Raw genomic sequence first — 23,609 nt, forward strand, 5'->3', positions numbered from 1 at the left:
GCTGTAGAATAAGCCCTTGTTGAAAGCTCGGGTGGGTTTGCACTCTGGACAGTACACAATACTGAATGGAAGTAAAAATAGGCTGCTCAATTGGTTTGCTCAGTCTGATTTTCATGTTTTCCGTCATGCAGCAAAGCTGGAAAGTACAACTCAAATGTAAATAGTGCAGTTGTGTGGTGTTGTGTGATGTCTTTGGAAAACCCGAAAGAGAAGCTTGCAAAATCTTGATTGACTCTGCAGCTCAGCAGTTACCGACAGAACTTGGTTTCATTATTAAAGGTTACACAGCCACTGAAAAAAACGTGCTGCCCAATCCTTTCCTCCTTTAGTGCTAGGGATCACAAGGCTTCAGTGAGTCAGATCTGCTTGCTAAACAGACTAAAAGCTTTTTATTTGTCACATTTGTTTTCATTTGGAACAACACGCTGATGAGAGCCATTGTGCAGCTAGAAATGTCAGCAGCGATGTGGTCTTGCATCTATATAAGCTGATTGCGAAACTGACTCTTCATATTTAAAAGTATTTTCGTTTACATAGTAAATACTGCTAACAGTGTCAAAACACATTAGAAAGGAGAAATCATTGACATATTCTCAGTAACCGATTTGTCTAGCTGCCACAAATGCATGGAGAAGTAATTTCAGAATTCTCACCTTTTCTTGCTTTTCTGTCTTGGAAAGAAGAGAAATGAGCCTTAGCAAGAAGATTCCAGTCTCACGAACCATGAAGATGCCAGGATAATTTTTATTTTTAAGAAATACAGGGTCTGTTCAGGCTGTATCATGTACGCACGTACTCCAAAAGCTTTAACCAGTAGGGATGCAAGTAGGGGGTTAAAGTTGCTTAAAGCATAGGTGCCAGGGGTTAATGGCCTTCTAAGATAAGCAGTGACAAATACTGTTATGCTCTCACCTCATGAGTTTTTCTAATAGTCTGGATGCAGTTAATAACTCCTAAAGTATGGAAAAGTGAATAAAGAAATCAAATACATACTGATATTGTTTCTCTGGAAGTCAAAGGACAGCTTTTGCAATATGGACCTCAAGAGGTCATCTCATCCAGTCACCTGCCGAGAGTAGGATCTGCTAGAGCAGAGTGCTCTGTGCTGTATCCAGTCCAATTTTAGGTATTTCTATCACACACATACACAGTATCTTGCTACAATTTGTGTCTGCTCTCTCATGTCTGTTGCTGCACGCCTCCAAGGAGAGTCTAGCTCCATCTGGTGTATGCTCTCCCATTAGGTAGTTCAGCTAGCAGTAAGAGCTCCTCTTAGCCTTCATCTCATGAGGCTGAAAAGCAGTTCTCATTGGGCTTTGTGTATCACCAATTACAACCCTTTAATGTTTTCTACCCTAATGTTTTCTACAGAAACAGCCATGTTTTCTACCCATCTTGTAGTCCATTTCTCCAGTTTGTATTTCACTAATTGATCAGGTGCCTGGTGACAGGATGAGGGGGAATGGGCTAAAGTTGTGCCAGGGGAGGTTTAGGTTGGATGTTAGGAAGAACTTTGTTACCGAAAGGGTTGTTAGACATTGGAATGGGCTGCTCAGGGAAGTGGTTGAGTCACCATCCCTGGAGGTCTTTAAAAGACGTTTAGATGTAGAGCTTAGGGATATGGTTTAGTGGGGACTGTTAGTGTTAGGTCAGAGGTTGGACTCGGTGATCTTGGAGGTCTCTTTCAACTGAGATGATTCTGTGATTCTGTAATTTGGCTAAAAGGATGCTATGGGAGACCATGTGAAATGTCTTGCTGATGTCAAGTCAAACATCATCCACTCCTCTCCTCACATCCACCAAGCTAGCCATCGCATCACAGCAGACAATCAGGGTTGGCAGGCATGATTTGTCCTTCATAAATCTGTGCTTGCAGTTCCCAGTTGCCTTCTTAATTTTCATATGCTTGGAAATGGCTTCTAGGAGAATTCACAGGAATTCCAGTGTGTTACACCATGGCAAGAATAAGAAATTGTTCTATGAAAGTCAAGAAGTACTATAGCAAGGCCTACTTTGAACTGTGCTGTTATATTAGAGCACCACTTGCATATGTTAAGTCATGCAAACTCATACATGCGTTGCTTTTAGAAGATTTCTCTCTGTTTCAAAAGAAGAACTTACCTCTTCATTCTCAGCATGCCTTGTGTACTCATTTCAGGCTTACAGAATAATTCTGATCTCTGTATACTGTTTGGGGAAAGAAGACGTTCAACACAAATTGGAGGGGAAAAAAAGCCTAACTACTGTTTGAGAAATACTGAGAGCAAGTTCAGACACTTTCCAGCTGGGATTTCAAAATAAAGAGCAAGGGGAAATCCTGGCTGTGCTTTTGCTACCAGCCTCCAAAGACAGCCATATTTTCCTTAAACCAGTGTTAATATCTTCAGAGTGTATGCATCTTGTCTGTCAGCTTCAGATGGCGTTTTCTGGGAGCAATTCCCTATAGTATGCTGCTTCTTCAATTCTTTCCTAACTGAACGGATTTATCCAGTCCTTAGAGAAAGCCTAGGGCATGTAGTCTTATGTTACATTTCCTATAAAATCTGCTCTTAAAATAAATCTTATCTTTGCATTCATTACTCTCCAAACCAGTAAGAGATTTTACTCAAATGTTTATACATTCAATCGGATTCATATTTGATCTCAGCTGGCGTTTTTGTTCATGTTGCGTTACCGATGTTAGCTATAACCTGGTATAAATTGAGTAATGATGGCTTTGGATTTGTGTTGTTTTGTTTTCCAGCATACAGGGAGAGTTGGATGCTGAAGCTGAAAAAATGAGGGTATCCCAGCAGGACTTGATTTCAGTTAATGAGTCTGTTTACACCCCAGACTCTGATGTAACTTCACCTGTTATCAACAGAAACCTCATCCAGAAGGCTGGCTACCTGAATCTTAGAAAGTAAGAAAGCTGTTCTACTTGCTCATTTCTTTAATCGCCAACTTGTTGCTACATATTTTCTTTTTAGATCTTGAAGACTCCTCAGGTAACGAAGTTTTAGACTCCTTGTTCACTGCAGTAGCTTTGCCCCTCAGCTCAAAGTATTTTTGTCAACTTTGACAGCATGTTTTAGAAGTTTAAACCAATTAGAGGCATTTGAGGCAGTTTCCCTGAACACAGAAATTTACTTCTGGATGAATTCACCTTCAGGGATAGTTCCTGTGTTCAGCTGGCTAAAAATTAGAAGCTTGTGGGGCAGGGCCCAGATTGTTCCTAATTCTTAGGGCTAATGAAAACATGGTGTTTACAAAGAAGAGCTATATTCTGTATTTAATATGGGTTTTCATAAACCACCTTGTTTGCATAACTAGAAGTTTTGTGGACAATGCAAGTGCATAACTTGGAATATATACCATACGTAGAGTTGCTTCTGCAGATTTTCCAAATAAAATCTTCCATCACCTTCCGCAGGAGCTATGTATATACAGCAGCAGAGTTTGGTGGCATATAGTAACCCAGCCTTTGTAATTAATTAAGCTTCAGGTCATTTTTGTTTGACTAGTAATCTTCTGTTCTTTTTTTCTTCGTATGGGATATTTATTTATTTATAGCAGCATTCTAAGAGCTGGATTACAATATAATAGAAAGGACTTCTTAGCTAGGGAAGAGATGGGTTATGAGGTAATACTTGCAGAAGACACTTTTTCTTATGATGGCTCTGTTTTGAAACTGCTCATGCTGCTCATCAGCTGAAAATACCTCTTTTTTTAAATCAATCTTACTTGTATTTCGTGTCAGTTACTCAGTATTAACAATTCGTTTATTCCTTAACTAGGAGAGAAAAAGGTTCTCTGCAGTGACTTGGGATGTTTAGAATTGATTTATTTCTCCAGCTTTTATTAAGGATTAGTCTCTGCTAGGAATAGGCGATGTTTTTACTTCTAAAGAGACTCATCATTAAAAAATGTCCAGGGTTGAACATAAAGTTCAGCTTTAGCACCAGGGTTTGTTTGAAGTTTCGTAAGGTCATTTGGAATCATTTCTAAATACCAACAAGTCTTTATCATTGCATCTTCTCTGTAGTAAAACAGGTCTGGTGACTACAACCTGGGAAAGACTCTATTTCTTCACTCAAGGTGGCAACTTGATGTGTCAGCCGAGGGGAGCGGTAGCTGGAGGACTGATTCAGGACCTGGACAACTGCTCTGTTATGGCTGTAGACTGCGAAGACAGAAGATACTGCTTCCAGATTACTACTCCTACGGGCAAAGCGTATGAGACAGGTTTTCTTTGAGGACAGCCAGTCATGCCTACCCTTTCGGATGCTGTTTCCTGTAAAACATGCTTGCTGTAATAGTAAGCCTTTCTGGGTTTCCAGAAAGCTGTTCCCAAATTAAAACCGTGTTCATTCCCATCCTCCCCCACAACTGCCTGAAACGCAAAGGCACTATTTAAAGCTGCTTTAGCTGCAGCTTATTTATGATTTTTGTTCCTTTGATGGTTAATAGAGACAAAGTTTGGTGGCTTTATTATAAGACTGGGAGCCAGACATTCCTTCTGTCCACTGCTAGCACTGATACACTGTGTTTGCATTTTAGGGGTATAACTCTTCAAGCAGAAAGCAAGAAGGAATATGAAGAGGTAAAAATATTATCTTAATGTTTGTCATTTTTGTATACAAGTGAGCTTGAAGAATTGAGTTTCGTTTTTGCCTTCTAGTGGATATGTGCCATCAACAACATCTCCAGACAGATCTATCTCACCGACAATCCAGAGGTGGGAGCTTGTTTCCATATTTCAGTCCATTCCTTCTAACTTGCGTTGCTGTTGTTCTTTACAAGACGATACACCCAATGTACAAATGTAAAAGAGTTGCTGTTTTGTTTTCCTAGGCAGCTGCAATCAAGTTAAACCAGACAGCCCTACAAGCAGTGACTCCCATTACCACCTTTGGGAAAAAACATGAAGCTCACCATTCCAGGTAAAATGCTCACTTTCATGGACTAGAGCCTGCTGTGTGCTCAGCTGTGTTCCTTTGACAGGGCAGCTGTCACCCAGGCCTCTCTGGGCTCTGGCTTTACAAACCTTTTTTATTTCCAGAAAATTTCCCTATTTCTGATGTTTTCTACTGAAAGCCAGAAGAGATGCAAAGTGTTGAGGGTAATGCTTATTGCTCCACATTGCAGCTTTGAAGGTCCTTGTAGGTGCCATTCTGTTTTTGCTGTTTCTTCTGAAACAAACAGTGATTTACTTGTAACCATTTTTCAGCGAGGGAATGACTTGTAATGTGGATAATACAGCAGAGCCCCCGCTATACATTTAAATAAGTTTATTCTTACACATCACTGCAACCAATTCCTGTCAGTCTGACACAGGAGTATGCCTTGTGAGGGCTGATAAAATAGTTGCTATTGTTCTCTTGTGCTCGTTCAGGTCAATCAATAAAGCTCCCTGCCACACACACCCCCTTCAAAAATTGTTAATCATGCCCTAGGATATGCTTGTATTCAAAATATATATTTTATGTATGGTTTCTCTGTATTTGTTTTGTTAATAATCCCAGCATCTTGCCCAGTAGGAATCCTTCAGGCTCCATGATCAGAGTTGGCTTTCAAGCCTTCTGTTGGACTAAATTCCTGACTAAATTCCTGCTTTCAGCAGCAATGTGATAAATAAAAATAGGGCAGGTTTGTTTCATGCTGACTTCTAAACAAAGAACGTTCTCTGTAAGATATGTCAAAAATTGTATTATTCGTGCTCAGGTATTTTCTTCTAGAAATTCAAACCTTTTCTAGATCTTCTATCTCTCAGACCAATGCCCTTATTATGATTTATTATTCCCTTTATTGTGACTGCTTTTAGATTCCAAAGTTCCTCAGTGGGTATGGGGAACGCCAGTCAAGTGGCTTTCTTTCCCATTTTATTAGGAGTTACAGCTGTTCCACTTCGATTGGAATTTTATACATAGAAAACAATCACCAGACATTTTACTGTGCAAAGGAACAAACAATTTCATTGACAGCTAATCTCACAAGTCACTTTTACGTCATAGTATATATATATATATATATTATGTACAGTATACAACCAACTTTGTAGAATAGAAGATGTTGCTAGTAAAACCAGTGTGTATGTAGCGACCATGTATAGTTAAGACTTCTGTAGCTGTAGGAAACTTACAATTTCATCCTGCTTGAAAAATGTTCAGGACACTTGTTTGTTAACTACCACCTTGAAAGAAGCTTGTGGCCAAATGAGATCTCAAAAATATGTCAGGATCACTATTTAAGGAAGAGTTCAGAAACAAATCCAGGTCCCTGCTGTTTGCACTGGTAATGTGACCGTAAATATGGCCACCAGAGGGCAGGGAGGCCAATAGCAACCTATTTCCTGTCAGTCCACAAAGAGTTGGGCTGTGTTCAGGTTTCATATACCACTATTTACTTTTTTCCCCAATAATTTTAGGTATAAAAAATAGAATGAGGATTTTATTAGGGACCTCAGGAATGGGTAAATAAAAAAATATACTCTTATTTATGTTAACGAATGTTGGTTCAATCTACTTTGGATTCTTTTGGATCTTTGGAAATCTTGTCTCCATTCCAAAGCAAAGATATGGTGTCAGTGATTGATTTTTTTTTTTTTTCCATTTTCACTTTAGCCAGAATGTAAGGAATACAGAAAATGATAAAACAACGCCCAATGAATCAGCTGGTGCTCAAGACTCCACACAACTCATTGCTCTTGGAACACCGATTCAGTTTGACATTGTCCTGCCTGCCACAGAATTCCTGGACCAGAACAGAGGTGGCAGGTATGGTCAGAGACAGGAGTTGCTCGCTTTGAGTGATTTCAGAGGAGAATATTAGGTATTACAGCACTTGTATGTGGTGACCAGTTTTTATTCTTATTTCACAGGCGTGCAAACCCATTTGGGGAATCCGAAGACAGTAGCAAAAATGAGGAAGAAGGTCAGTGCTGCATTTTTCCAGATAAAATTAGTCATGATGTTAGGCATAATTGAGCTGTCAGCCTATCCAGTGCCTCTTAGGGAAAGACCTGACATCAGAGAGCAGCAGAAACAACCAGTTGAAGCTAGTTACGTTCAGAAGCCTGTCTTTTAAATATCACTGCCTATGAAGACAAACATCAACATAGACACAGCTCTTGTAGCTCTTGAGCAGTCACATTTCAGCAGAGCTTATCCTGCTTTACCTTGCTCACCACTAACCATAAAGGGAGACGGACCAAATGACAGCTTTTTCACATAATGACTACAAAATTGTAAATAAGCTACGTAATTCTCAGTAAGAGAATTACTGTGATAGTCAATAAGCAGGGAAGGCTTTTATGAACACCTCATTGGAACCACCTGCAGTAGGGTCAGAAGGTCAGAAAATCAAAGCAAGGAGGATACAAGTTTAAATAATTAGTTTGTCAGCAGCTAAGGCTCATGCAAAACCATCCATTTATCGGTTTGGGTGTTGTGGTCCCTCCACCTGATAGTAAGACAAGCAAAGTGAATTTCACTGGCTAATCAAACAATTCATAAAGGACCAGTTACAGTTTTTAAAGCTTCTGAGCAGCTGCGATTGTTTTTTCCTGCTTGCTGCCAGTTCAGGCAGTTTAAAACTGGGTCAGAGCAACGCCTGGCTCATAGAAGGAAGCCAACACCCACACAGTCACCACCCACGAGTTTACTGTTGGATTTCCTAAAAGGAAAAAAATAATTCCATGGGTATTTTCCAGCTACTGGCAAATCAGAGTGGCACCGTGAAAACTGTCATGCCTTTTATCTTCCAGATTCACTCTTGCAGCAGATGTTCGTAGTTCGGTTTTTAGGATCTATGGCTGTCCAGTCAGATGACACGAGTGAGGTGATTTATGAAGCTATGAGACAAGTGTTAGCTGCTCGTGCCATTCATAACATCTTCCGAATGACTGAATCCCATCTCATGGTCACCAGCAAGAGCTTGAGGTACTGTAAAATCTTTGTGGCTTCTCTCTTGTCAGTATTATCTTTTCTTTGTGCAACTTGTGATTAGTAATTTTTCCTTTTCCAAGGAAGGCGCCCTTCAGGGAGCAAGATCCTGAGATTCACTTTACTTAGTGCAATACCCTCCTGACTTGCTGTAAGAACATCCTACCAAAACTTAATAGGGTGCAGTGGGGCTCCAAGACCCTACAACCATGCAGGAAAAGATGCAAAAAGAAAAATGCATTGAGAGATTTCTCTTACCTCTTATGCAGTAACAGCGAGAGAGGCATTGCGCTGTCCTGGTGTCAGTATTGTTGCTGTAGAATATGGCTATACAAGACGTCCACTTTAGCTGGGTTGCATTTTAGTACAGGCACATACAGTGTTAGCTCATGCAGGCAGAATGTTTACCAAATTAGTGATTCAGAAAGATGAGACCAAGAGGTAAAGCAGCTGAAAATCAGGGTCTAGAGTTGAATTTTGCTATTGACTGACTTGAAGTCATGGCTAAAGCATTTGATTATATGCATGTGTTTCCTTATCTGTAAAACTGATTCAGTGGTTGCCTTACTATTATAAAGCACCTTGAAATTACTGCTAGGAGTCATTCTAAAAAGCATTTACTTTCTTTTTCTCCCTACACACAATTGCAGGTTAATAGATCCTCAAACTCAAGTTACACGAATAAGTGTAAGTAACTTTGTTTTGAATCTGTTTTTTTACCACAGCATTGTATACTTAGTCACATGAATCTTAGCTCTGGACCAGGCTAACTACATACTGATTAAAAAAATAATTTTATTATTATTTTTTAGTTTGAACTTGCCACTGTGACACAGTTTGCTGCTCATCAGGATAACAGGAGACTGATTGGCTTTGTGGTCCATCTCAGTGAGACTCCAGGAGAAGATTCCATGAGCGCATACGTTTTTGAGAGCAACACAGAAGGAGAAAAGGTTTGTGTAATGTTTATCAACATACTTTATTTAGAAAACAAGTCCTAGGCGTCTTGGCTTAAACATCTGGGAAACAGTACTACAGAAGGGAGAGTAACCAGATTTCTTAGTAGGTAAACATGAATTGGCCTATGTCTAAAAAGGCTCCAATCTGTTGTATGTGCTGCTGCATTGGCTGTAAGAAGGAAAGGGGGAGATTGCTAATACAAACATTAAGAGATATGGAAAAGCATGTCTGCATCTAGATGACACTGAAAAAATGAATTTATCAGTGATATTGAGACAAATATAGCTGGAAAGCTCTCACCAAAAAGGCAGCCATACTGTGTTAACAGTACTGTGGCAATTGCCGTGTGTCTCGTAATAAGAGACTTCTAAATAAGGAAGATGCTGGAGAAGTTTTCTCTTAAACAACAACATTCTGAGGCGTACTGGGGGAGATTCCCAGGTTTGGAAATAGTTTAGTGAATAAAAATTCACACACTGAAAAAAAAGTGAGTACAAAGATAAACTTTAGTTCATCTCTAAGACAGCTTTGAAATAAGACTGCTTTATTTTTATGTAGTTATTACAGTGAATTGGTTTTCTACCTCTCCTTTTACACCTGTATTTAAAACTAAGTTTGCATCGATGCTTCTGTGTCTTAGTCCTGATTAAGCAGCAAAACCCATAACAAAACAAAAAAAACCCTGATCTTTACATACATTTCTCTTTCTAGATTTGTTACGCCATCAGCTTGGGAAAAGAAATCATTGAGGCACAGAAGGTAAGTTTGTTTGACTCCCCATAAATGTCTGTCTTTTCTGCTTTTGGTGACACTGTCCAGGTAGCTCTCCTGTACATAAGAAAAAAGCATCCCTACTCATAATGACAAAGTTGTGCAGGCATGTAAAAACAGGCTCTAGGGTAGCTCATAACTGCAAACTTAGTTTGACAAAGTGTGAAAAAAAAAACTTGTTTGGATGAAGTACAAATTGCAGCCATTACTGTTTCATTTCTAGAAATTCACATTCATTGCTCCCCTAGGAGAAAAAAAGAATCTCATGAAGACTTTTCACTTCAGTGCTGTGTAGGAGTACTTACATGCACTGGCATTACATCTTTATATATATTTTTGATGCTATGATTTCAGAACAAATTGTAGGAATGAGGTTTTAGTCATAGTCAATAAGCATAAATATAACAACTTACCCAGACAGTAAAGGTTTTCTCTTTCTCTTTCTTAGCAATATAAAGTTCAAAATAAAAGACCAATTTTTACATACTGTTTACCTCTTTTTTTTTATTTTTCTTCAGGACCCAGAAGCATTAGCTCAGCTGATGAAGTCTGTGCCATTAACAAATGATGGAAAGTTCATGCTTCTGAACGATCAGTCAGAAGAGGATGGAACCACACACGAAGAAGGGGAAGAATCAGAAGCATAAAAACTCATGGACCTTTCCTACCTCCTATCTGGGAGCAGGAAAAGCAGGGAGTCTTCGCAAGAAGCTCAGTTTTTAAATCATCTGTGCACGCTCAAGGCCAGCTTCCGTCATCGTGCTAGAGAGAATGTGGTGTCTTTGCAGTGGAGTCTCCTCTGGCTTTACAGCGAAACAACAGCAGAACCTTGGCCTTTGGGAATTTTTGCATTTGTGAATGTGTAGTGTAGAGGGGGGGCGGGGAAGCTGACAATCCTAGGAGATGTTTCAGCATTCGCCCTTTGCTGCTGGCAGTTCGGACAGCAGAACTGTCAGCCACAAAGGGTTAATGTTACTTCTGCAGGTTAACAGTGAGAAGCCTTCATTTCTGCTGAAATTAGTACAAGTTGTAAATTGTCAGCTCCTTTTAAAAAAAAACATCAGGCCTCAAACTTCCTACCATAGTCAGTTTTTATAGTTTGCATGATTCTGTGCATCTGAATGAAGGTTAAAAATGCACTATTTACTTTATTTTCAGATGAAGTTATTTTAGTCTAGTTTAAGTGTAACAAGATTTATCTTTTGTGCTAGTCTATTTACAAAACAATTTGTTAAACACTAAATTTTTCCTATTAATATAATCTATTTTTATATCGCATCTGGAATAAGCTTACAAAACAAATTTAAGTGCCTACTCTTACCTTTATGGGGACCGCACTCACATTCTGTAATTAAGTAATGGACATACTGTACCTCCTCGATTTATTCTTCTAAAAACCACTGACATGCAAACATCCGAAGTAGTCAACAAGCGGGGCATGTTAGCTGCGTGCAGTTTTTCTACGGTTAGGTTTGTTAAGTTGCCAGAGACAACTTGTAAGACAAGTAAGTACTTTTTATAGAGGTCTTTGTATTTTTAACATTGTGATGATGTACAACAGTGGAGAATCTACCAGCAATCTTCGATTTTAAGAAGCTAAGCAATAAAATGCTAGATTATCAGTCTATAGGACATTGACTAGTTTCACAGTACATTCCTGAAATTAAATGCTGTATATCTTGGCTAATAAGTTTAGATTTTTTGTCCCCTCCAGTTTAACCTGAAAACATGAGAAGCTGCGTTTTGCAAGAACAAACAAAAATAAATAGGAGTACGGGGGGGAGGCAGGAGGCCATCCATATGTGGCATTGTTTATATTAATCAAGATAAGGTAACTGGAACAAATAGCTGATGTTCTTCAACTGACTTTAATTCTTCTGAAGCACTTAATAGGAAACTAGGTTTTCTGTAAACAATACGTGCTACAGCATCTGAAAAGTTACAGTTTGCAAGTGTTTGATGTGGAATAAATTCATTTAGTTGGTTGTTAAATGTTTGTAAGAACCATGGAAGACAACTGTTAGTAACTGACACAAACACTTCTTCTTAAATAAAAGTTGAAGCTGTCATATTAAAAAAAAAACCTCCTGAAGTGCTGTTACTGAAGACACTGAGAATGAGGTTCTGAAAATTACATTTATTAACAGTTGTATGTACATAAGGTACTCTACTCACAAACCAGACTGAGGTAACAAAATACCCTTTTGTACAATGAGTTAGGAAACACTGTTACATTTGGTCCTTTGTACCTGAGAAGCTGAAGACAGCTGTTGTTGATGGACATCAGGTGGAAACTCAAATTTACTTCTAATTAGGACCTCTGGAACCTACCCTTCAAGCAAAGCTGAACACACACCAGCACTTTGCTTCCCAGGGAGGCACTGAAAGGCAGCGAGGGCATCAGCTGCACTCCGCTTCCCCTACCCTTCTCCTACCACAAGGAGAAAGGCAAGGCAGCCCCCTGGCTTCTGGCATAAAAGGACACAGCACCATATCAGAAGCAGGTTTCAAGACCTCTGGAGGAGCAGCTGCCACCACCTCCACCTAGAACAGCCTCATCACAAGACGAAGCACAGGAGGGCAGCGGTGGCAGCTGCCTTCTCAGGGAGGTAGACTGGCCTTCAGCCTGTTCTGCCCCTGACTTGAAGGAGAAAGAAAACTAGAGATCCGTTTTTATGTCCCTGCAGCAAAACTCATCGTCCTCACTTCCCTTTATCACCTCTAGGAATTTTGAGCGAGCAAGACGCTCAGTTTAGTTTGGAGGATTATTTTTTTAATATATATTTTAGATCCATCATCATCTCCAGCCAACCTGTTGGAGCCCATTTTGTTCCTAAAATCAGAGCAGGAGGGCAAAAGCAATGAAAAGAGTAGCACCACAACAAGAGTTCCACACCCCTGCCAGATACTTGGGACAGAGGAGTGCCATCCAAAACCAGGACCCAACTTTGTATTTCAGATGAGAAAAGCTTTCAGTATCCACGTGCTGCTACATGACAAAAAGTGTAAATATAACAAACTACAATCCTGTGTTAGCAAGAATAGCTCTATTATCACTGTACATATTTGTTTGTATGTATATATTTGCCACATATAGTATACATTCAGGTCCCAACCTCAAACAGGACTCTATAAAAATAAGCTCATGTCTTCTCTGTAGAATTTCCATTACCAGAACCACATGAATTTGCTCACCATCATACGCACATTAATAACCGTGGAGTATCACCTAGCTGAGATGGTCTTTCCAAAAAACGTGGGAGAAGGAAAGATACAAATGCAGACTTTATTAGAGCACAGGTAATGCCCTGACTGTATGTATCTACCTAGCAAGTCCATCCTGGGGGGAAAACAAACACTATGCGTGAGTCTGCTGCTGTTGCAGAATCAAGATAGTGCCTGACCACTCCAAGTGAGGAACTTCCACGCTCCCAGATGAGATAGGAGTATGGAAGTAGGTACACTGCAATTGCAACAGGATGGAAATCAGTAGGAACAGCCAGACCGCTGCTGCTGTTCTCAGCAACACTACTGAGAGCGTTCAGTGCGGGCACAATTTGGTCAGAAAAGCGTACATAAATTATGACAAAAACTATCAAAAATAAATCAAGTAATGCAGCATTTTTTAGGGCAGTCTCTGCAGTTAAAACAAACAAACAAAACCTTTAATGAGCCCAGCTGATTTGAACAGTCCACAAAGCTTCTGGGTCATGTTTTCAGAGCCAATGAAAGAATGAAAGGACTTCCATCAGTCTGGTCTCTCTCCAGTTGCAACAAAAAATTTGTCCTCGTTTTCCAAATGCTGAACTGACTGGCAGGAAAGAATGAATCAAAAAGTCTGCCAGGAATTGTCTTAGCTAGTGACGTGAGGGTGAGGGGAGCAATCTGAACCATTTATATTAAAGCATTACTTTTTTGAGGGGGGAGAATGGAGGGAATCAGAAGAGATGAAAGAAGCTTTCAAGTACAGTCTTAAAATACAGTTAAGAATGCCAAAAACCAAAAGGTAATTCTCAGGCTGACTAGAGTAGTTTCTTCTAGCTAGTAAAACCTAGACATCTGTTATGTTCTGGGAGATTAAAACACAAGAGAATCTTTTAATGGAACTGGTGTTTACTTTTAAGCTAAGTCTAGCTATTTACTTAAGTCAGGTATCTGAGTTAACTCTTGTACAACCTAGAAACCTCTACTCGCAGGCATTAACAGATGTTAAAATTTATACAGAGTTCTCACAGTGTTCAGCAGCTTCTGAAGCCTGCAGTGCAATTATTGTTAATAACCAGGCATGTAAGACTGTATTAACAACACAGACAATACAACAGACCTACAAAGGCTAAGAAACACAGATTTGAGGCTGAAACTTGCAGTTAGGCACAACATATTCATGAAGTATAAGATCACTTAATAGGTACAGACACTCATCACACAGTGTCTGGTCATAAAAGGAAGAGCTGATTGTGGTTCTGTCTTGGCTCTTGATTTCCTTACTTCTGTGGATGCAAATCAGACCTTCAGCATGAAATGAAAAGTAGTTTGTTATCTTAACTCTTCTGGTTTTCCCTTTCTCTGACACAGGGGGGGGAAGGTTAGGGGAAAACAAGTGCTTGGCAGGATCTTAAGCTCCCAGAGTGCAAATCCCATACTAATAATAAGGTTTTGTGGAATAAAACAATAAGGACTTCCACATTGTGCAACAGCTTTAACATACCTTCACAACGTACACTGTTACACCTACGGTGTGATTTGTGGCTGCATTAAGCAAATACAACAGGACTGCATCTGGACAACAGATATTGCACCGTATCTTCAATTTTCTATTTCTTGTTGAACAGATAGATGTACAAGTTCAAGTCTTAGATCAATGGCCTATGAGTCTTTTTTCTTTTTTTAATAGTATGTTAGAGATGCAAGAAAGCATCTAAAAATTAGTAAAGGTTTTTTTGGTATATACAACTGTAATTCAAAATAACTACCTCCAAGCTATATTTTATGTAGTTATTTTCAATCTAGAGAAAGTGCTGTAGATAAGTAGCTCCTGAAAAATACGAGTTTTTAAAGGAAAGCTGAACAAAAACAGACCTAGCCTCATTGGATGTTAGTGTACTATTATACATTTTCTATTGGGTTTTACAGACCAAGTAAGTCAAATGCAGAGCTTTTACCCCTACAGAGTGTTACTAATTTTGACAAGAAAATGAATTATCTGAGTAAGTAATTATCACCCATACCAGCCATATCATTTCACAACAGGATCTGCAGGCGTAGAGTTGGAAAGATCTCCGTTGCTTGTTTTAACAGCTTCTTCTATAAAAATAACAATTGGAGACATGGATTATGTTTAACATTTTACTCAAGGCAGTAAAAAGTCTTAGCATATGTATCACGTTGATCTCATAAAGCACTTGATACACTATTCCACAGTCAGCATACACTAACTGACCTTGTGGCACAAAGGATCCTGGCCCTATGCAGAAATTTCTATTTGGGGTCAAAGGTTTCTTCTCATCAGTAGGATTACTTGTGTAAACATTATGTACACATGCTTACACATTTTGCAGAGTGCAAGTCTAAATATTGTGGTAGGAAGCAATGATACAGCCATGTTCAAATCTTCCAGCCTGGTATGCCTTTATAGCTTCCCTCACCACAAAATACATTTTTCAGAAAACTGAACATGTACCATGACAGTGAATATTTTACTTGAACTGTAAGTAACTGCTGTCCTACAGAATGCTCTCCTAAAGAAGCCAGGACAGTATATCTAGTCCTACTCACCACAACGCTCATAGCTGGCTTTTGAATAGCACATTTATTTGAGAAACACCACTGAACATCAAATATAAATTCATACTAAAAGATTTTTCCTTATGAACTGTTTTCCTAGTACAGAAGAAAAGTGATCTTTGTCTCAGTAACAGTAACCTCAAAGATTATTTGTATCTTTTGTCAGAACTAAATGGAATTGGTAAATTAGTTTCCATTGTTTAAAACACGACTACATTCAGCCCTGAGAGAACTGAGTTTCTAAGCAACTTGTGACTGAACATCTACATCGTAATCCTTGGGAGCTTTCTCATTTCTTTAAGAATTTTTCCAAATCCAAGAGAATTTCCCATAAATCACGAGGGAGACTATATAAGCATGAATGTAAAATGCAAAATTCCCATGTTACCTAAGTCGAGAGTACATGTATATATACTTGTATCACAAGTGGAGATCCTGCCCTTTGAATGTAATTCAATGGTAGACCAAAACATATCATAAATATTACATGTGTGAAAGTCACACATAATATCTGCAGTATCTGCCTATGTAAGTTGAAAAGCAGCTACTAAACAGCAGTTGAAAAACACCAATTTCACACCAATGGTTGTGCAAAAAAACTGCTAACAACATTAGTAATGGAGAGGGTAAATATGATGCTAAAGTTTCTGAATTTAATATTACCACAAGTATGCATTCTCCCTGTCCCAGGTTTTGCTTGTTTGTTTCCAGAAGCCCAGCTTGAAATTTAACTTTTCCAAAGAAGGCCTCTTGAGCTGTTCTTGACCACTTAATCATCCTGAACCTCATAAAATTATCTCAGGAATACTGATTCAATTGAATAGCAAGAAAACAACTACAGAAAAAAAAAAAAAAGAAAAGAACATCTTCCCTATTAAGACAAACACTTAGGAACCTAAGTGGTCTACATGTAGTATTCACTCACCTTCTTTTTCTTTCTTTTCCTGGTTTTCTTCTGCTGCAGTTTTATCTGCTCTGAAAAAAATTCTTGCACTACTTAATGAAAAATAAAGGAGTTCAAATTCCTAAGTAAAAAAATACAGAAGAGAAGTGTCAGTGCATCACAAGAAAGACTTTGTAGGCAGATTAATATTCTTCAGAAGCAGCAAAGGCAACTAGATTTCAGTATCTACATCACTTATGTGCTGTTGATAATCTTCCTCCATTCATACCCTTTCCACATGCATTTTACAAAAAGCATAAGTCAGCCAGAATCCTTAAAGAGTAATTTAAGCAAAGCAGCATCGATGCAATAAATCTGTGACTAATCCACTGGGGCTGGATGTGAGGTTTGTAGCCACAGTGAGAATTTGAAACAACTTGCACATGGAAAACTATGCAACCGATAATTTAGATGACTGCAAGGTAGATCAGTTTCTAAACAAGGTTCAGTGATATACATGCTTGTGTCAGTCATGCAGGGCTTTCTCTATTCTAGCAACAGCTGTGCTTTTACAGAATGTAATCACCAACTATTTATAAACAAACATCTGCAGATTTGTCCCATAACCCCTTCAAATGAAAAGCAAAATGAGAGAGACAGGCTTTTATATCTCAGATAGAACCTGAACTACTACACTTGAAAATTCAAGTGTATCTTTCTCCTGTTTTACAGCTGGTATGCATCATTCAACTCAGTAATTCAGAGAATTAGCACCCAAGCAACTGAGGGTTCACAGCGTTATGTTAAATTTCTTATAACTAAGATTTTACAAAAGTTATTAGCTCTTGATTTAAACTTTTAGGTTTCAGTTGCATTTGATTTTTGTCAAGTGGACAAACTTCCAATCAAAAACACAAATTCCTGACTCACACAAATATCACAAATGCTTATGACATCCCTTCAGATAGTACACCTCAAGTCTTTATTGTTTTGTTTTTTAACACTGTTGCTCTAGGCAATGCTTTATGTTGTTTGTTCTTGATAAGCTCCTTTAGAAACCAGCTCCCTGACCTGTGCTGAACTCAACACATAACAGAACTAGACCCATGCTATACCTGTAAGCAAACTTCCAGTCGCTTGTGAGTAAGGTTCATAGTTTGTAGTAGTTTTTCATCTTGATTAATGGACTGCACATTCTGTTGCTTAGCTACTGCTCTTATTTCCTTCACATACTTCTCTCTAACAGACTGGAACCAGTGCAGGGAATCAAACTCCTGGTACTGATCCAAAAGCTTCAGAATGTAAGCCACACCTATAGTAATTAACAAACCATGTGCCAAGTCAACATGCAATTTATAAAACATTTTGTGAATGTTATTAATGGATCAGTTTAAACTGATAATTTCCATGCAATTAGAATTTAAATTGCAATTTATTTACAATTAAATCTAATAGGAAAAAGAATCATAATAAAGAACAAGCTTCAATTTTTACAAGCCTCACAGCTTATCCAAAGACTTGCATGAATTCTGATCTGCTGAGACCTGCAGGCTTTGAAAGAAACCAGGGAGTACTGACATATGACAAAACTGGCTGCTGCCATAACCAATTATTCCATGCTTAAGAGATTCTGAACAAAATTGCCCCCAAGTCCACTGTGCTGCAGCCAAGACAATCCAAATTTACATTACGGGAACACACACATAAAAGACAAACTTTTCTTGCAAATATCCATTATGTTGGCTTACCTAACTGCTAGTCAGCAAGCTGAAACTTACCCATGGCAAAGCCATCATCAGTGAAAGCTGCTCCGGTTTTGTTCTTCTTATTCAACTTCTCCTTACAACTGATTGAATGCTCTACAAAATTGAGGGTCTGAAAGAGTGAAAAAAATGTCTCGGAGTCATCAGCAGACATAAAAAAACGATTCACATACTGACATGCTGTTAGATAGAAATATAATTCTATGCCACTATCTATGCTAATTGTGTCTCTGATCATGAGGAATTTTTTTTTTATTTTTGATTTTTTTTTTTTTTTAGAAAAAATTGTCCTTTTTCTAGAATTTTGGGGAAGAAAGTTAAGTTTTGGAAAACATTTGCATAAGTAAAAACATAAGGTACATCTGCTGTTCTTGTTAGACTATTACTTAGCAATCTGTTGTTGATTAAAGGTAAACACGTACATAAATAAAGGATAATTAGAATAACCAGCATTCTTGGAAATCTTAAAGATAATGCACTGTAGCTTTAAAACAGTAGTATATCACTTTATTTAGAAATTTATAAAAAGACTTAGTCTTACACTTGCAATGATATTGAACAACAGATCCAGGTAGTAGTATTAAGCAATGGGTGTGTCTGTATGCAGTAGCTACTCTGAGACATGTAATCTGAGTACATTAACAATTTCTTAAAATCCTACAAAAACACTTTCAATTTAACTACACTGAAATGCATTTCATTTTCATCAAATTATGGCATTTTCTTGAAACTGTTAATCAGAAAAATATCCACAAATTGGAATCAAAAAGAACAAAGTGTTTGCCTTAGCCTTTTACTGTCCTTCACTTCTATCACCATGACATACTCATCTTCTCAGTATTAACAAATTCGTGGCAAATATTTATCTGACATTCTAAAATTAGTTTCTAAAATGGTGTTCTGGTTTTGGCTGGGACAGTTAATTTTCTTCGTAGTAGCTGATATAGGGTGGTGGTTTCAATTTAGAATGGAAATAACGTTGATAACACACTGCTGTTTTCACTGTTGCAAAGCAGCGTCTGCACAGAGTGAACAACTTTTCAGCTTCTGATGCTGCCCTGGGTGTGCACGAGACGCTGGGAAGGGCCAGAGCCAAAACAGCTGACCCCAAATGCCCAAACTCATGCAATGTTATGGTCCATAACACATGGCATCATGCTCAGCAACAGAAGCTGAGGGGAAAGGAGGAGGAGAGGGACACATTTGGAGTGACAGTGTTTGTCTTCCCAAGAAACTGTTAAACATGATGAGCCTTGCTTTTCTGTAAGGAAACGCCTGCCTGCTGATGGAAAGTAGCAAGTGGATTCCTTGTTTGGTTTTGCTTGTGTGCACAGCTTTTGCTCTACCTCTTGAACTGTCTTATGCTCTACCCAAGAGTTCTCACAATTTTACCTTTACAATTCTCTCCCCACTCCCACTGTGGGGGGAGTGAAGGAGCAGCTGTGTGGTGCTGAGCTGTCTGCCAGGGTTAAAACCACACCAAATGGCATGTTATACCTACCATGCAATTAATCTGTTTAGACCATTTAGGCCTTCAGATGGAACTGAAAAGAAAAACAAGGCTTTGGACAACTACCAGCAAAACAGTTCTCAACACAGTTCTACTCATGATCAGGGAAAAGAGCAAAACATGTTAATCCATAGTCATAAACAAAATATGGAAACAGAGACTTAGACTTTTGTTTTGTTAAGTATTGGTACAAACAATGAAAATACTAACCAGTGGGGGAACAATTATATAGAAGTTCCGCAAATGCATATTCTTTGGGCTGCGGAATTCAGGAGCAAAGACATCCACAAGCATTTTAAAGTATTCCGTTCCTTCTGCAAAGTTACGTGTGAGGTCACTGAGGACAGAGTCCAACTGCCTGCAAAGGATAAGCAATGTGTTACCTGTTTTCTGCTACAAGTTTGTTTACTTACTCGTCTCTCCAAGTAAAAATGCTCTCTTCACCCTTTGGCTACACCTACAACCCAGTATTCTGACCAGACAGTCCAAGATGACACTTGGCCTCTACAACTACTTTCAATGATATAGTTTGATTTATTTTCCTCAAAAGTGTTCTATAGAATACTTGTTTTTGCTTCCCACCCCACCCCCAAAGCCCTGAATATTAAAAAAACAAAGATGTCAGACATGTGGTGAGAAACACTTGTTAGCCTTTAAATCACAAATACATTATCAAGAAACCAGATTCAGTAACAGGTCTCTTAGTACAAACGACACTTTATATTCATTTTTAAAACTGCTTATATTTTCTCTGTTTTTAACACATTTTTGCATAAAATTAGTTTAACTTAACACGTGTGCACGCACAAGCAGCCAACAGTTGCATTTACAGCTTTAGAATTCTAACTCTCTCATCCCAACCCTGCCCCAGACCTCAAAGCAGGATATCAGGGTACCTTGCTGCTTTTTGCGTTTCTTCTGAGAGTCCTTCTTCTTTCACCAGCTCTTCAAAATTAACAATGTCTTCCAGATCAGGAACAAACCTGAAAACTTACTGTTTGTTAGGATAATCTTCACCTGGTTACATTCACTGAAGTAGCTAACATAATTTATAGTATATTTAATTTAGCCTTCTGGGCTCAAACTACTTGTTTAAGTTTTTATCTTATCTGCCATTCTATTCTCATCTGAGTCCTGTTAAATCCACTTCTAAATACACACAAAATTATTTATACTTCTTTTACCAGCCTACCATCTCCTTTCTCTAACACTTGTCCTTGATAACTATAAATTTATTAACATTTGCAAGAAAAACAACTATTTGTTGATACATAAAATCACTGGATCTTAATGACCTTATATACTTCTTTACATATAGATTGATGATTGTATCAAGGAAGTGTTAATTTCAATTTTAAGTTCTTCAGGATCAGTCCTATTTTTCTTTTAATGCACTTTCTTGAAGTGACTAACATCAGGAATTTCTTAATTATGAACTAATGACTTATATACACATTCTATTAATTCTTTTCCAGCGTATTTGCATATATTTTTTTTTGATTTGTGGTGTTTTAAGGCAACCATTGAGCAGGCCTGAATCCAGGCAGTATTTTTGATAATTCTACTTCAAGGAAGGAATGAAAATGGATTTCTTAAATATTTAATCAAATAATAAATTTACAGCAGGTGGGTGAGAACCTTTTCAAGGGAACATCACCACAAATAGAGAGCAAAGGAATGAACAAGAAAAAACAGAAAAATCAAGTATTTGTGGAAGTACCTAATTGCACTACTACAGCAGTGAAGTCCACCAGATCTTATCATTCGGACATAACCCATAGCATTGCCTTTAAAAACAAGAAAAAAAAAACAGAAGGAATTTATAACTATTTAAATATATATACATGTATACACACACTTCAGCATTCCTACAAGCTCTGAAATGTGAATTAAAGTTTCCAAATGGTATTTCAGCTTTTAAAGCAGTTTCTTTGCAGAGTTAAAACAAAAAAAGATAAGACATTACATTGAAAACTGATGTCAAAAGATGATTACTCATCTGTATAGATGAGTAAAACACAAAATCATCATCTAGCAATGTTGAGCTCACTTGCATGATAGCCTAAGGGCCAAATAGTACAAAATCTTTCCTCCAGGCACGTTGAGTACATATAAGTTCAGATCAGTCCTACACATCTGCAGTATCAATGGCCTTTTCCTGAAAAATGTCAAGAGTCTTTTACCAGGAAATATACTCAATCTGGATAAAAGTCACTTCCATAAAGAGGAGGAGAACCTAAAAGGAAACTGGGTTCTATGCAAGATGTAGATACATTTTAGATTATGACATGCAAGGCCCATTTCTGTGCAGTTAGATAAGAGTATTTATTTTCCCCGGGGTACAAGTGAAGCACTTTCCACCTGACTAGTTTTAGCCTGTGCTAAGAGTTCATTTACAAGACTACGAAGACTTTTTCCATTTACTAACATTTATAAGATTGTCTTAGATAGTGTTTCATACCGATTTGACTTATGAGTTGTCTGAACTGGTCAAGGTAGCTCTGGCCATCTGGGGTTATTCCAAGTTTTCTGATGCCTCTGTTGAATTTATCTGCTCTTTCAAATGGATACTACAAAAAAAAATTATAGAAATTTGTAAAAAAAAAAAAAAAAAACGCCAAACCTTAACAAATTCTATTTTTATATCATGTCAATACTATTCTATTTGCAGTGCATCCCTACCTCACAGTGACAGCTTCAGCTTTTTTTTTTTTTTAATTATACACCTGCCTGTTTCTATTAGTTTGTAAAAATCATTTGAGAAGTCACTTCTGCGAGATGAAAAATGAAATAAAAATGCTACTGTGAACAAGAAAGTATTCCTACAAGAAAAAAAAAAAAAACATTTGGCATGTGAAGAAGCTGACAGCATATTTTACTGAAATACATCGAATGTCACATTTTTGAGAAACCAGTTTTCCAGCATAGGAAATCAGACCCTCGTCCTCAAAATTTGACTTACTTGAATAAATGTCCTATGTCCATATCATTTTGGATTCTACTTTATTCTGAATAATTTTATTATTCAAAACTGATAGCAACTGTTTAGCATGATTAGAACATAAAGCTTAGAGCCTCTAATCAACCACAAGTGCAGAAAATTAACGTTTTCAGGTCGCTTACAGAATACTTTTAATCAACTCCATAACATCAAAGAAAATATTCACGAAGGAAACAGAATGATGCCAAACCACCCTGGGTACAGAAATTCAAAGCATTCTATTGTGCTAGGACAAAAGCTTTCATTTTGCCTGGAATTATATGTTTAAATAATAGAAAAGTTGTGATGTGTTATGCAGAGCTTAGTCCATCTTTAGTCATGTGAAAGAAGTGCTTCTTTCAGCCAGGTTACTCTCAATCGTTCAAAAATTACTATACCTTGTGATCATTTTGATCCTTGACTTCCCTGAAGAATCTGATGTCCTTGATAAGCCTGGATTTGATATGTTCATCATACATGAACTGGCTAAAAATATAAAATTTTTTCCTCAAAAACTGGTAAGTGAAGTTGACCTAGAAAAAAAAAAAGTCAAATCAAGAAAGTTGGCAGAGTAACACACACCTCTAGCAACCCCTGCTCTGTAGCTTCCAAAACAACTTGTATTTATAGTAATGTAACTTTGAAAAAAGGAATCTATTTCTCAGTTTATTTCATTTTGTTATTCTCAACTTATCTATTTCACCGATTTAAAGAATAAAGAAAAAACCTTCTCCAGGAAGACCTACTGTCTTCCAGGAAGGGCACAGGGATCAAGGAACAGATTAGCTATTTCAATTCTATGACCTGCCCCAAACGGCCATTATTTTCTGTCTGAAATATCCTGTAACTGTCTTTTTGAAACAATACAAGTATTTTAAGTTGAAAAGGGCATCAGACGTGCTCAACTTCCTCATTCTTCAAGTAATGGAATCTGCGTACTGTCCCAACATACCTTTTCACTTTCTCAAAATTTTCTAAAATCCTCTCCCATAAGATGCAAGTACACTTCCACCCTATGTATCTCATTTATTTCTCC

At 37.9% G+C, this 23,609-nt stretch overlaps 2 protein-coding genes across 4 annotated transcripts in view; one reads left to right on the top strand and one right to left on the bottom strand.

Moving 5' to 3' along the window:
• Positions 1–11,736, top strand: part of APPL2 (adaptor protein, phosphotyrosine interacting with PH domain and leucine zipper 2) — a 37,685-nt gene extending 25,949 nt beyond the window's left edge. For both annotated transcript variants that reach the window (XM_032208109.1, XM_032208111.1), the window contains 12 exons: positions 2,744–2,902; positions 4,025–4,213; positions 4,540–4,582; positions 4,661–4,717; positions 4,834–4,922; positions 6,603–6,755; positions 6,860–6,912; positions 7,745–7,919; positions 8,573–8,609; positions 8,735–8,875; positions 9,594–9,641; positions 10,172–11,736. In XM_032208109.1, the coding sequence (XP_032064000.1) occupies positions 2,744–2,902; positions 4,025–4,213; positions 4,540–4,582; positions 4,661–4,717; positions 4,834–4,922; positions 6,603–6,755; positions 6,860–6,912; positions 7,745–7,919; positions 8,573–8,609; positions 8,735–8,875; positions 9,594–9,641; positions 10,172–10,300 (1,273 nt within the window). In that variant the 3' untranslated portion in view covers positions 10,301–11,736. The remainder of the gene's footprint in view (positions 1–2,743; positions 2,903–4,024; positions 4,214–4,539; positions 4,583–4,660; positions 4,718–4,833; positions 4,923–6,602; positions 6,756–6,859; positions 6,913–7,744; positions 7,920–8,572; positions 8,610–8,734; positions 8,876–9,593; positions 9,642–10,171) is intronic.
• A 39-nt stretch (positions 11,737–11,775) lies between these two features.
• Positions 11,776–23,609, bottom strand: part of WASHC4 (WASH complex subunit 4) — a 41,959-nt gene continuing 30,125 nt past the window's right edge. Inside the window, exons 25-34 of one of the 2 annotated variants that reach the window (XM_032208108.1) lie at positions 22,972–23,106; positions 22,055–22,163; positions 21,314–21,380; positions 20,490–20,576; positions 19,804–19,951; positions 18,099–18,195; positions 17,436–17,632; positions 16,363–16,462; positions 14,882–14,957; positions 11,776–14,162 (exon numbers count right to left, since the gene is read on the bottom strand). In XM_032208108.1, the coding sequence (XP_032063999.1) occupies positions 14,890–14,957; positions 16,363–16,462; positions 17,436–17,632; positions 18,099–18,195; positions 19,804–19,951; positions 20,490–20,576; positions 21,314–21,380; positions 22,055–22,163; positions 22,972–23,106 (1,008 nt within the window). In that variant the 3' untranslated portion in view covers positions 11,776–14,162; positions 14,882–14,889. Of the gene's footprint in view, positions 14,958–16,362; positions 16,463–17,435; positions 17,633–18,098; positions 18,196–19,803; positions 19,952–20,489; positions 20,577–21,313; positions 21,381–22,054; positions 22,164–22,971; positions 23,107–23,609 lie in introns of both variants that reach the window. The other variant, XM_032208107.1, reaches the window with a different exon arrangement.

This window comes from Aythya fuligula, chromosome 1 (assembly GCF_009819795.1).
Source record: "Aythya fuligula isolate bAytFul2 chromosome 1, bAytFul2.pri, whole genome shotgun sequence".
Classification (NCBI taxonomy): Eukaryota; Metazoa; Chordata; class Aves; order Anseriformes; family Anatidae; genus Aythya; species Aythya fuligula.